The 15178-nt window shown below is 37.6% G+C and overlaps 1 protein-coding gene across 5 annotated transcripts in view; it reads right to left on the reverse strand.

Annotated features, from left to right (window-relative positions):
- Nucleotides 1–4625: 4625 nt before the first annotated feature.
- The window catches only part of MAP3K7 (mitogen-activated protein kinase kinase kinase 7), a 37497-nt gene continuing 26944 nt past the window's right edge, over nt 4626–15178 (reverse strand). For all 5 annotated transcript variants that reach the window (XM_081942226.1, XM_081942229.1, XM_081942227.1 and 2 more), the window contains 4 exons: nt 13290–13404; nt 10685–10746; nt 9661–9776; nt 4626–7908 (listed from right to left, as the gene is read on the reverse strand). In XM_081942226.1, coding sequence (XP_081798352.1) covers nt 7728–7908; nt 9661–9776; nt 10685–10746; nt 13290–13404 — 474 coding nt within the window. In that variant the 3' untranslated portion in view covers nt 4626–7727. The remainder of the gene's footprint in view (nt 7909–9660; nt 9777–10684; nt 10747–13289; nt 13405–15178) is intronic.

Here is a 15178-nt window from a genome sequence, read left to right on the forward strand (position 1 = left end):
TTGAAATCAGCTTTCATTTCAAAGAACTGCATGACTCTCAATGAACAAATCATCCCAGAAAAAACCATTTCCAGTTGTTGTAGAGTTAATGCGCTCTTAGGCATTGGCATTCTTGTTCTTAAACAGTTTTTTAAAGACCGATTGTACAACAGTTAGAGATCTTCAGAGCATTCAGTAACTCATAACAGTGTCATCTGAAAGGAAGAATCCCACTAGTCCACTTAAGTCACTGGTGACTTCATTTTCATTGTCATGGCTGCCATCTTGAATGCCTAGACCGCCCGTGGATGGCCTCAGATGGTGGGCCTTGAATAACTTAACAACTGATTCTCTGGCTGGGTATGTGTGGCCGGTTGGTCATGTGACTGGATGGTGACATCACTCATAACACCCAGCCCCATCTCCCGGCCAATCGCCTCAAAGGCAGAGGTGGGATTCAGCTGGTTGGAGCTAATTCCACCACTGGCTGGCCTTGCCCCTGCCCATTTTGCAACCTGTTTTTTGGCTCTTTTCAGGACCATTTTCAGGCTGTTTTGGCTATATTACTGCTCAAAGTGTGTTGGATGAACTTACATGATCTCCCCAGGACCTACAGTGCCCCTCTGCTTCAGATGAAAGTTCAGAGATGTTGCTTCATCTCATTTAGAAGATACCAGCTAGATTTACCAAAGGGGAAGGAGCCCAATAGGAGACCAATATGGCTAATGTAAAAAAAAAAGGTTTTGAACTAGGTGCTAGCTTAGTACTGAGGAAACCTGGGTTAAAGTCCACCTTCAACCCTGGAAGCCCTATTCCTCTTCAGTATTTTGGAACTGTACTTCTGTATGTAAGCAAATGGGCTATTTTTGAATATTAAGTCTACTATATTCTTGGCAGAGACATCAGATGGTATTTAATGGATACTTAGTGGAATAATGGTTGAAAGAACAGCTACTACATTGATTACAAAGGAGCAATTCTTTTAAACTGAAGGTTATCATGGGCTATAATGTCTAGACTGCTTCTCCTGATAATGATTAGTTGAATATCATAAGCTAACAAGAAGATGTCAACAGCATCTTGGACTTGTTCCTGCTGAGCAATCTAAAAGGGAATGTGGCCCTGCCAGTAACTTGGATGGAGCGTTAGCGGGTAATTCTCTTTGGTTGGGCAGGCAGTAGTAGAAAGCAACAATTAATTTGCTTTTATTTTTCCTCCATTGATTATATTCCAGATGATTCATTCTACAGTAATGTCTAATTCACTCATTTAGTTTGTGAGCTGGAATGGATATTTTAAACATGCAATGTAACTTCTCTCTTTTGTATTGTTCCTGTTCCTTTGGAATGCAGAATATCCTTCAAAACTCATAGCGGTCATCTCACCACTTAATTTGGCCTTTCTGAGCTAAGAACTCAAATTCATCGTATTTACTTCTCACATTCTGAATATTAGTGCATAGGCAAGGAAGGCTATAGGCCCGTGATGGCGAACCTATGGCTGTTTCCCTAGCTCGCTCCAGCGTGTGCTGGCCAGCTGACTCTCCTTTCCCAGAAGTCTCCACGCGATGCCAGGGAAATACAGGGCTCTGGGAGGGTGTTTCCGGCCTCCAAAGGCCTCCAGGGGAAGCCTGGGGAGGCAGCTTTTGCCCTCCCCAGGCTCCAGGAAAGCCTCTGGAGCCCGGGGAGGGTGAAAAATGGGCCTACCGGAAGTCAGAAAACAGGTTGTTTCATCCTCTGGAGACTTCAGGGAGGCCTGCTAGGCCCAAAACGGGATGGGGGTGAGGTATTGTGTCTGCATGCATGGGAGCGCAGGGCGCATTGGATTATGGATGTGTGCGATAGCGTGCGCATGCACACTTTTGGCACCTGAGAGAAAAAAGGTTCGCCATCACTGCTATAGGCTTTGTGTTCCAATATTCTTTTAGATTCTCCATTCAGTGATTTAAGAAACTCCTTGTCAGCAACATTTTCACTTTCCACAATACGTCCATCTTTATTTGAAGTTCTCACCTGAGAAATTTCATTTCTAGCCACCATAGAATTCAATTAAAAGTACTCTTGGTCAAAATCACTACGATTTGACCAAACACATTTTTACAAAAGTATTTATGCAAATACAAAACCATCTTCTCAACTATAGACCAGACATCAGATCATGGCACCTGAGGGCAAAGAAAACCTCTGTTATGCATTGTTCTGCCCCATTGTTCAGGAGGATCCTTCATCATTCAGGGCAGTGTTTGGGGAATATGGAAATAAGTGCAGGGATAGACAATGAAAGCAGTTTCCATAGGGGGTAGAAATGCACAAAACTCCAAAATAGAGTGGAGCTTTCTTTTATGACTCTGAATTATTCCTTATTCATTCTTTTTTGCATTTGTACGTCTATTTGGAAATGGTTTCTTTAAGGCTTTTTGGAAATTAAAGTTGTGGGAGAGAAATGTTTATCTTTTAACTAATCCACATGTTCCAATGTTATATTCTAGACTTCTTTCACCACTGCTGATAACCACCAGTGGGGCTTTATATTGGCCAAAAACAAAGAGAGAGGGAGAGGGGGGGGGGGACAAGAGACTGCATTTCCTCTTAATCTACAGACATATTGGTCTGCATATGCAAAGTGCTGAAGCTATTCACTGACATAATCTACACCATATGTAAGTTCCATTGCAAGGTATTCTCTGTGGAACATTAAATATCCCAGCCATTCATCAGATAACTACTAGCTATTAACTCTTGGCAAGTAACATTGGCTCACGGACAAATTACAGTACAAAGGAATCATTGGTTCTGCTTGGATTCAGAATCCCTGTTATATTAAAAACCAATGCCTTGAAATAAAAAAAAACTTTCCTCAAAACAAAACATGTGAAAAAAAATATTTTAAAAAAATACAATGATGAAATAAGTAATTGAATGCGACCTATTTAAAATTGGAACTGAAACCAAAGAACATTTCATTCACTCATTTAAAATTTTAAGGGATACAATTGCTTTCTGCTTTCTTCCCTCATGTCTAATATTTTAAATGATTATTATAACAAACGAGTTTAGCATTATTTCCTTCCTTTTATAACATTTCTTTGTTCTTTTATGCCCCTTGATTTTTTTTTTTATTTTTTGGGGCGGGAGGGGCAGCACTTACTTCCAAACATTTCTAATTAATAAAGTAAGTAGAGTAATTGAAAAAAAGGGTATCAGACAAATAAAGTACAAACTTTTCAAAGCAATTATTGCAATTAATTTCCTCAGAAAAGGTTCTTAATAAATGCTAGAATTCAAGATTCTGCTGTTAATCTCTAAACATTCAGAATAAAGAATATTTAATGTTTTCTGTCACATGGCAATTAATCAGTGGTGGGTTACGACCGGTACGCCCCGGTATGGGTGTACCGGTGCCTGCCGGGAGCACCAGGTACCATTCCGGTACGGTGCTCCGGAGGGCCCATCCACCCACCCACGCTCCTTACCAGTATTTGAGGTTTTCGGGGCTTCCGCGCACGGAGTGTATGGCGCCTGTGCAACGCTCCGCCAAGCAGCTGGAGCATCATCGGTGGGAAGTACGCATCTGTGTGCTGCACACATTCATGTGGTGGATGCCCGGCCCTATTGCACCGTACCAGTTGCACTGGGATTCGGAACCCACCACTGCAATTCATGTAGAAACTTAAAAAGCTAAAGGAAAATCTGTTTCCATTTACTGTGAGAAAACATTGGCTGCAGTGGAATGTTCTTTTAGGGGAAAAAGTTTAAGAAAAAATAAACAATAGTTCTAGTGCCATGATGGCGAATCTATGGCACGTGTGCCAGAGGTGGCATGCAGAGCCCTCTCTGTGGGCACTTGCACTATTGCCAGCTGCTCTTCCAGTTTCTGGGGCATGCATGAGTGCTGGACAACTGGTGTTTCGTTGCACCGGAAACCCAAAGACGAGCTGGTCGGCACGTGCACCTAGTCTTTGAGTTTCCGGCACTCCAGCACGCGCATGTGCACCAGTCAGCTGGTCTTCGGGTTTCCGTGTTCCACATGTGCGTGTTCCGGTTCGGGCACTCAGTGCCAAAAAGGTTTTCCATCACCGTTCTAGTGCATAGGTTTCCTGTCTCAAGCTGAGAAAACTTCTCACTCCAGTATGGGGCCTGATTAACATGTATCTCTGGGGTTGAAGGTTGCCCTTCTCTGAATCAACTTTCTATCAGCTTAATCTTACTTTCTATTGGCTTTATGTGCTTTATTAGCCTTTCTTTGGATAGATGAGGGCTATATGGGGTAAGAAATGGAAGAAAACATAACATACAATCTTTGTATTCTCCAAGATCAAATTGAAAAAGAAAACAGATGAATAAACTGTACCTTGAAGTGCATTTTAAATATAAATCAACATTTCTTTTGAGTCAAGCATAATTCCTGGTGACTTCACTGATTCATCCAAGCAGTTTTCCTGGTAGAAATACAGGGGTGGTTTGCAATTATTTATTATTTCTTCCTGGTTGTTTTTCAATTTCCCAATTCAGCCTATAGGCATGAAAGTCTCTGTTGGTCATCCAAATGTTAACTAGGGTTAAGTCCATTTTGTTTCTTACCCAGACAAGGTTAGCCATGTTGAAACTTTCAAGGATTTGCTCTGGCAATCTTCAAGCCAAATAGTCTTTTTTTTTCTCCAAGAGGATACTTTTTTATTTTTGCATGTGTACCACATTGAGAGCATTAACAATGCAGAAATTGCGAGTAGCTTAGAAACTGACTTGATTCATACAACTATTTTGTGAGAATTATCATAGTAGCTTGTGAGTCAAGAATTGTAACTACCGTTTTCCACTTGTTTACTTAGAATTAGGTGACCAAGCTGGAAACAAACGTTCGTGGGCTAATGAATGAAAGAATATATACTATTTTTATTCTTGCTTTAGTTCGGCTTTCAAGGGAGATACAATGTTCCGGTTCTTGCTTAGAGCCAGAAGAGCAAAATCTTTCTTTGTCCTCATTCATTTTATTTATGTCTTCTAGACTCACAATTCTGTTCTACTGGCATGTAGCAGTTTCCGAAAATCTAGAATATAACTTCTCGCCAATGTTGCAGTCATTTCTTGTGGACCACAAAACTGTGAACTCTTAGTTTTCCTCCTTTCAATATAATGAGTATAGCCCAACACATAGCACACAATAGACACATCTTCACTTATAATTGTAGTCTATGATGTAACAGGTTATACTTTAATATTTTCTCTTTGGAAAAGCAGAGCATCATAACTGCATCCATTTGGCTAACCTGAGAGATGTATGCAGTACACAGCAGTGCTTCAGATAACTTCTGCTATTCCTGTTCTTATTTTCTCCTTGCCAGTGGCTATAAATATGCATACCCTTAAATTGATAGCAATGTCTATTTCAGCCGCCAAATCAAATTAGCTAATATGGGTTTCAGGAATTATATTTGCCCTTTATTTATGTAAAATAATTTTGGTTTTACCTCTTATAACTTGCCAAGTATAAATTTATTTTAAAGACTCTTTTCAGAGCACAGACCCTGATGTTTATCAGCAATCTCCCAGTTTAAAGAAACACACAAGAGGGAAGAAAATATTGCAAATCCTATAATTACCTACTCTTATGTCAGCTCTACTGAGTTCAGGCATGACCAGATAGCAAGGCTTCAATTCTATATGCACAAACTCTTACTGGGGAAAAACGGCCTAATAATAGCAATTGTACTTAGACTTATATACCACTCCATACAGCTTTATAGCACTTTCTGGGCAGTTTACAATTTTAGCATATTGCCCCCAACAATCTGAATCCTCATTTTGGCAACCTTGGAAGGATGGAAGGCTGAGTCAATCTTGAGCCCCGTCAAGATTGAACTCCAGGCTGTTGACAGAGTTTGCTTGCAATACACTGCGCCACCAGGGCTCTATTAAATATACCTGTACTTGTTGATGAGAAGACAACAGAATGTCACATTCTAACTCTATCAATGCCAGTTATACATAGAGTTTTGTGAAGCCAAAGTTACATTAAAATAGTATTTGGGGGTCACCATGTGGATTTGAAATATCTTATTTTTTCTTTCATGCTTTGAGGGAATAGCTAGCACAGATCAAATGTTTTCAGAATGTTCTATAAAGGACAATCTTATATGACGCAAACCTGAACTGAACGCCAAGATTTCAAAGAGCACTTGGGTAATTTAACAACAACAATCACTGCTGTAAAGTTTCAAGTCATTCAATACCCAAAGTTGTTCCAAATGCTTAAGAAATGTATTGCCATGTTGAGGCTACAACCATATATTTTCTTCATGAGAAAAGGCTGTGTTGAATGCAGGTCCTATTTGCAAGGAACAGGCGAAGGATTTGGCTTCATATTCCATACAGAACAAAAAATATAGTTCCAGTACTCATAGCTACCTTTCAATGTAAACATTTCAGTTTATAACTCCCCCCCCCCTCCCGAGGGGCAAGCCCAGTCCAGATTATGCTGACAAATTTTTAGTTATAAGATTTTGGTGGGCATGAAAAACAAGCAAAAGAATACTTAAGGTTTCATTAGACCTAATACTTTCCATCTAATATTCCTCCGCCTCACCCCACAAACATTCCAGGCCAAAAATGTCATTTATGCCTGTGATATGATTGCCATGTTCTTCCAGCCCTCATAAAATGGAAAAAATATTTAAACAAGGAAAAGTGGCATCTCTGGCTACAAGAAATTGCTTACCCCTGTTATCTGAAGATGAAATTTAATGTATTTCTATCAAACAATTCTAAATACAGATTGATAGGTATATTTTTAATTATTTGATAAATTTGGTTTTTTAATTAGACTTGAATCAAAGACCTGATTTGCAAATCTCATATGGTATTTTCCACAGTACTTTTGAAATTTGGGGCACAGTCATATATGAAATCATCATTTTGTTGTGAGTCTTGTTATATAAAAAAAAAGGTAAAGGGGAGAATTGAGGATGTATGCAGTTAACACAAGTTATTTTCCAACCAAGTTCTAATTATTGCTTCCAAAATATGGAACAGAAATGCTTGCATTTTGCAAGCAAATTCACTTAATCTCTAAAGTATAAGTCGATGAAACTACTATTCTTGTCAACCGCTAACTAGAGGTCTGGAAAGTTGCTCATGATGATAAATCAAGGAAGGGATCATATAAAAAGACCGGGAAGGCCTGAAAGGGACTATCTCTTGATGTCTCTCCATCAGAATACTTAAGAGATATGCCTAAGAAATCCCTTTGATATAGAGGAGCCAAATGCATGGAAGAACAATACAATTAGAAGAATGCATTGTTTCACCAGCATTATCTCTTGAACATGATGTAATCAGGAGTCCTGGAAAATGACTGCTTTGGCAAACAGTTCAAAAGGAAAGAAGAACAAAAACATTTTAAAAATAGAAAAATTCTATACTGCTCCTATTGCATGAAAACCTAATGATCTTACAATATAGCAGCCACTTAATCAGTTTTGGTAGGATAGCCATCACACAAGGGGCATGCAAACAGCCAGAGTTCATTATATTTTGCTTCGTGGTTAGTGCTGTTGATTATTCATGTAGCCGCTCTTAACTTTCTCAAACAACCCAATGTTCACCCAAAGAAAACCATACTGCATTGGTTTTGGAAGAGCAGCAGGTATATCTACTTATTCAGCACACACCAATAAGGAAGTTGTCATATTATGGGATAATTAAAAAAAAAAGAAGTTCCTGTGCTTCACTGTCAATCTGGGGTCCCATGAATCATGATGTCCCTTGACGTTTCTGTTGTTGATTTCGGATGACCTCCAATTGTTTTTTGCATTGCTGGTAGTAGGTGGAGAGACTTTTATTTTCATCTAAAAGCTTTTTATGCTCTTGTACTAGACGTGATGTATTTTGCTGGTCTTTTTCATCCTGGTCCAGTTCTGCTATTAGTTCTTGCCTATATTAATTCAGAAGGTTACTTAATTAATTCACAATATTAAAAATATTCATAGGTAATTTCATTGGTAGCTAAATTCAATAAGTTGATTAATCATTTGCCAGAAAAAAAACTAGATATGTGATATACAGGTGGATCACAGACCCATTAGGGTGCAAATACCTATTTTTGCCTACATATTTATGTATCTAAATGCCCTCTAAATTTTTAACGTCTGTCATTTTTAGCCAACACAATGACAAGCATTGTAGAAACTGTAGTCAAGAGTAATTGGAATACAATAAACTGCTATGCAACTTAACATATACACACATACTTTTTTCTGTGTGCATGTAATCTAGGTATGCAGTAATCTATGCATAATGCAAAATATTTGACAATAAAAGAGGAAAGATACCCATCTTTGTTGCAATCTCCCAGTATCTTCTTTTAATATGTAGCTTTATGTTTTATTGGGGTGGGTGGGTTTGTATCTGTGCAATGTATGCATATATCCCTCCTCCTGACTGAGCCCATGGTATGGAGAAAGATAGGGTAAAGGAATAACTGCCTCGGTGAAATTATGTCCGACACAGAAACATGGGAAATCATAACATGATGAAAGTATTATTGGAAGTAACATTATCCTGAGATAAATGGAAAGATTCATTTTACGTAATGACATGAAATACTTATATTGCAGTGAACATAAAATAGAAAATATTTTTCCTATTATATCAGTGAACAATTTGTGTCCCTAACAGCCTTCAACACTTTTCTATGGTTTCACAAAACTAAAAAAAAAAGACACCTAACTAACTATGTAGAATTATTTTGGTGCACATTCAGGTTTTGTCATTTTTACACCATTCCTAAAATAGGGATGTTCTATGGTGAGATGAATAGCTGCTAAAATAGCAAAAGTAAGAGTCATGTTGATTTCTCCCCTCATGGGTGTCCCTTCATTTAATAGATGAGGCAAGCATTCAAAGCACTTTAAGTCTCTATTTTAGATTACTAAATATTTCTAATAGATCTGTGTTGAATTATTTCAATTTTCTCGAGGACTCCAAGACACCTTGTACATGGTCCACTTAAGCCATGCACTTCGGGGAACCTACTTATGAAAACAGGAAATACTGGCAAGTACTCTTTTTTTCACTACACTAAGAGTTAAAAGTACTTCTGCTACCATCAATCATACATTAATACAATTTACTCTGCCTAAGACTAAGGTTGAAGTAGAAGGAAGAGAACTTTAACTTTAACTTTATTTAATTTCTAGACCGCCCCTCTCCCAGAAGGGACTCGGGGCGGTGTACAGTCATATTAAAAACAGTAAATATACATAATATAAATATAAAATAAATATAGGGCTGGAGGAGGTAGCAATAGTTTACTGTACAATAGTTAAAGTTAGATTAAAATTTTAAAAATTTAAAAATACATTAGAAACACCCCTAAAAACTATCCCAGGGTAAAAATATTTGCCAGGAGGTATGAATGGGACTATAAATGGGCCAGGCCAGCTAAACTGAAGAAAAGGTTATTAAAATAGTAAAACGAATTTTCTATTTAGGCCACAAGGGTTCATTGAGAGTTTGGAAACAGTATCACAAACGTAAGATTAGCCTTCCTGAACCTGTCTCCTTCAGATTAGTGGTTCAGGACTGTGGACACAGTGCATCTTACTCACTATGAAATGAAAATGTTGTGCTTTGTCAAATTTATGAATGAAATTACCTACACAATTGAACATAATTTATAACTTACTTTCTTTGCAGCAATAAGGCAATTTCTGTTTGAACTTTCATATATTCTTGGGCCATTTTACAGTGCTGTTCAAACACAGCCATAGATTCTTTTGAATTTGGACATGGTGCTAGAGGCTGAAAATAAAATCATACATACAGATTAAAAACCAAATCAACTGTTATATGAACATAGATGTAAATATGTTTTTAATGAATTATTCCAACTCTTGGAAGCATGAGAATTAACATTTGTCCATAATATATCTTGTTGCCAGAAATGCAAGCAAAAAAAAAAAAGGTATTTCTTTATTAACGAAAGAATATCTGTCCCAGGCAAAGAGTATCAGATGATCTACATAATATGTAATGGTGCTGCCTGAACATTTCTGCAAAAGATAAAATATAAAAAACAAGAAAAAAGAATTAAAAAGAAAATAGGGTAGGTGAAGATACAAATGAATAATGAAAAAATAGAAAAATAACTATCCACGTTTTCAATAGTTATGAAAATAAAAATTCAGTATTAAAAAGTATTTCTGCAATCATAGGCAGTTCTAGTTGTCAAATCCCAAAATTAATATAGCATTTCATTTGGTTTCTAGCAAAAAATCCAAAAGTAGCTAGACAAAATCTTTCCTTTTGAACTTGTCATTCTTGAAGAAATGCATTTTAAACGGGCAGCTCTCACCACAGGTTTCCTGTTCTTTCCCTGGAATGGAGCACCATTCAGATTCCAGTGAAGCGTGTTAAGTGTTGAGTTCAGAGTATGAGATGCACTATGGCAATGCTGGCATGTTGCAACCTGATCTTGGGAGGTGTTAAATTAAAACTGCAATTCATTGTATCAGATCACTAATTCTGACTTAATACAGGAATCACATTGTCAATAGTTAGCTTCTGTGCCAAGTAAACTAATTAAAATTATGTACTCTATTATTATTATTATTTTTAAAAATCCTGTGATGACGTCAAAGCAGGATTGCACATACAAATTAATATAACTATCCAAGGAAATTCAACAATGAAATAACACAGTAATTTACCTGCAACTGATGATCTAATGTAAGATATGCCATTGGGATGGAGTTATCAGACCCATTAGTATCTGTTGGAAAAATACAGGTAGTCTGAATTGTAGTGTTTAAAGACATGCTAGGCACATCTACTTGTCCTCTTGTTGTATAATGATACATTCACAGGTCTACCATAAGCACTTGTGCTAATTAGTAACTAAAGTACTATAATCATGTAAAGCAGTATGACAGCTGAAGTGCTGTAACGCTGAATGTACTATGTTAGTATAAGTTAAAGATTCCCCTTGCACTTATGTCCCCTTGCTAGTTGTTCCCGACTCTAGGGAGCGGTACTCATCTCTGTTTCAAAGCTGAAGAGCCAGCGCTGTCCGAAGATGTCTCCATGGTCATGTGGCTGGCATGACTAAACCCTAAGGTGCACGGAATGCTGTTACCTTCCCACCAAAGGTGGTTCCTATTTTTCTACTTGTATTTTTACATGCTTTCGAGCTGCTAGGTTGGCAGAAGCTGGGACAAATAATGGGAGCTCACTCCATTACGTGGTGCTAGGGATTCGAACCGCTGACCTTTTTGATCGACAAGCTCAGTGTCTTAGCCACTAAGCCACCACGTTCCTTATGTTCGTATACTATGTTAATTTTTATTACAACAATGACAGTTCACTAGATGCACAATGTAATTCTAGTTACCATGAAGGATTTACTATGGTTGAAAAATAAAGAGCTAGAATGATACCTGAAGAAGATAGCTAAAGGGGAAATATAAGGTATTAAACATTGGTTTTCACTTTTATCTATACCCAGAGTAAGATATATTATATTTTAAACATATACAGTAAAAACATGCATCCTGGTAATGGGCATAATACTTTAATTCCATTCTAATATAAATATGTTCAAATGAGTTTCTGTTCTGTGCTAAAGTATATTTTGAACATGCAACATATATCTTGTGGATTTTATATTGTGAAACTAAATTATTTTTTGAACAAAAAAAATCATTTTTTTCAGCTGCAGAGCTCTTTGTTATATATGTACTGTACATGTTGCTAAGTAATACAAGCTTCTTCAGGAAAGAATCAAAAGCAAGGCTAAATCCGAAATTTTCGTAAGAACATCAGATGTTTTCATCAACGGTATCTTGTAGTATTTTCTCAAAGCTGTTTAACAAGCATTTATGCTAAAGATATTTATGGGGGAATAAAAGGGCAAATCTGATTTTTTAAAAAAAGAATGTTTGACTATCTGTATATTTTTCAGGATTCTATTTTCTGGTTTCTGGGACATATGAACTAACAAGAAATTGCACCTCCTAATTCAGAAAAGGCGCTTGATCTTTGTTTATGCTTTGAAGTCTCTTTGGAGGCCAAAGCTCACAATAAAATGCTCCTTTCCACAAATCCCAATGGTGCGCTTTTGGACTAGGAACGTTTGTCTAAGTTTAAAGGCATTAGACAGCAAACTTTATATATCATGATTCATTTTTTGAAACATATTAATTACCCAATGATTGGTCTTTATGATCTTAATTATCACCAATCTTCTATTGTTCTATATTGATCAATTTTTATTAAGAGTCATTACTTGATATTATTTTTGTTACTTGCAATAGCTTATATGTAATTTGTTTCATTGTACTCAATATAAGTATTTATATCACAAGACAAGAGTATAAAATAATAACTTTTTGTACTAGATTTCATGTCTGTCAAGGGAGAAAAATTCATGAACTTTGCATGGGCACTGCCTGTCTTAAATGAAAAGATATACAATTGTTCTAATTCATACATCAATATATTTGCATATTTTATGTTAAAATGGAGTGCGGATTTAGAAAGTATTCAGACCCCCTTCACATTTGTCAATGTTGTTACGCTGCAGCCTGATTCTGCAGTTGTTGAAATTCATTTTTTTCTCATTAATCGATACTCAGTACCCCATAATGACTAGGTGAAAACAGAATTTTAGAAATGTCTATACGTTTATTAAAAATAAAAAACTGAAATATCACATTGGCATGAGCATTCAGACCCTTTTGCAACAACACCTGTAGATTAATGAGGAAAAAAAATGAATTTCAACAACTGTAGAATCAGGCTGTAACATAACAAAATTGACAAAAGTGAAGGGGGTCTGAATACTTTCTGAATGCACTCTAGCTTACCAAATATATTGAAATATATTTTGTGCCAAAAAGTAAACATCTAACTTTAAAACTTGGGAGATAACTTTGCAGGTTCTCTTAAAATACCTTTTCATGATGCAGCACCATTTGTAAAAGGGCAGGTCAGCATCTGCCTTATCTCCCTTCATGACTATGAGTAGCAATGGGTCTCTTAAATAGTATATGATGGCACTTGTCATTACTTTTTTGCACTCTATTTACAGGTGTGTGAAGCATAAAGAACGAAACAAAGATGGTGCAGCTATGGCAATATCCTCATTTACCCTAATTTACTCCATGACAGATGCTCAGCAATGTTTATCAACAACTTCAGAGTTACAATCTAAAATTGTAGTTTTTCAGGCCTGATTAATATACGTTACCATGTTAATTACCAACACTCCTTAAAGCATTAAATGATAAACAACCATAGGGTCAAGGATTCTTTTACCTGCAGAATCATCCGGGGTCCATGGTAGATTACGAGCAGGCTTTTCTGAGGTTGGTCCCGAGGTAGTGATCATTCTCACACTAGGACTAGAGGATCTACTGCTGTTTCTGCTATTCTGTAGCGATAATTAAAAATAAACAAACTCTTACTATTAACGCAAGCAAATGACAATACTATAAATACAAAGTTCTTCTACGGATTAATTAATCACACAAAGATTTTGTCATCTTTACCTCACATAAAAGCAAAACCAAATGCTGTGGTCCAATGCAGACATTTCAGTGACTATCTATTAGAACTTCTGCCTGGTATAGCTATGCTTTGTTGCATCTTAAAAACTGTATTATATAGTTTAAAAAGTACCAAAATGGGAGAAGGGAAAACCAATTCAGGAGGTTTATTACAGCCTGCTTTCTAGTTTACAAGGAAATTGAGCAAGAGGGTACACAGTACATAAAATCAAATAAGAAGAAGTGAGTAGAAATTTATCTCTCTCTTTTATCTGACTCCTAAAAATATGTTTATTCGTGGAAATTAAATGCAGGGAGATTCAGGACCAATACATGGAACAACTTTTAAAAAATGCTTAACTTTTGGAACTCGCTCCCATCAGGTATGTTGATGGCTACTGGTTTTGAAAGGGACTAGAAAATTCATGAAAGAATTAGAGCTGTGGTGGTGCAGTGCTGAGGGTTAATTCTGCCAACAGCCAGAGTTCAATTCTCATTGGCTCAAGATTGACTGCTATATATATATATATATTCGTTATTTATTAGACTTTCACCTTGCTGCATTTTAATCAGACTCTTAGAAGCTCAGAAATAATGGACATAGTAACAAAATATGAAAAGTAACTGCAAACAGGTATAAAATATAGACTTCACCTGGGCCTCCAGAACAGCTCAGTCTTTATGTTCTGACCCAGCTCCCCAAACATGACAAACCCTCTGAAGTGAATTCAAAGATTCCCTTAATTAGGAGGGCTGGCAACCCCAGCAAAAAGTTTCTCTCTCATCGCAGGCTAACAAGTCCATCTGGCCGGAAGCTGAATAGTAGTCTGCCACATCTATTAATCTCCGCCCCCTGTCTTTTTTCCCCAGAGCAAGGGCGCGGTTTCGCTAGCAGTGGCTCTTCCTTCCCAAGGATTGGCCCACCGATTTCCACTACTCTCCTCTCCTCTGCCTTCTGCACATCCACGCATCAGGCACTGGACTCAGCTGTGCCTCTTCTTCGTCATCAGCCACCTCCAGACCTGGGGACTGTTGACTCTCCATCTGAGGGCTGACGGACGACCCAGGCTCCGCCTCTGTCTCTCTCTCCGCCAGCTCCATTCCCTCTTCCCCCTCAGAGCGCCTTGATGCTGACCCTGACTCCCACGCCTCCTTCTCCTCTGATTTAGCTGCTGGAGGGGCCAATGCCTGACAGGTCATAACAGTTTGCCTTCCTCCAGTAGCCAATGAAGATTGGGGCTATCTGAAGTGGGAAGCCATTTCAAAAAACTGGTGCTATCATAAAAAACAATACCTCTGAGTATTGGCCCCCTCAGTCTCCTGATAATGAGCTGCCTTTCCTGATCACAGAAGTTGGTCTGATTCCAATGGGGAGATACGATCTTGTAAATAACCTGCAAGCTAGGCAATAAGTGCTTTTATAGATTAGCACCAGAAGTTAAAATCAATCTTGGAAACTAACAGGCTGAAGCTGAGCAAAAGCCCTTCTAGTAGGGTCTTCCACTTGCTTGTTTAAACATAGCCATGAATGTGGGAGGAGCACCAAGGGGGGACCTGCCTCCCAGCATTAACTCATTGAAAGAATGACTATTATCATGTTTAGTTTGGTCCTAAGTCTTGACACCTGTTTATCACTGCATAAATAAAAAGAATAAGACT

The sequence above is a fragment of the Natrix helvetica genome (genome assembly GCF_964273705.1).
Source record: "Natrix helvetica genome assembly, chromosome: 2".
Classification (NCBI taxonomy): domain Eukaryota; kingdom Metazoa; phylum Chordata; class Lepidosauria; order Squamata; family Natricidae; genus Natrix; species Natrix helvetica.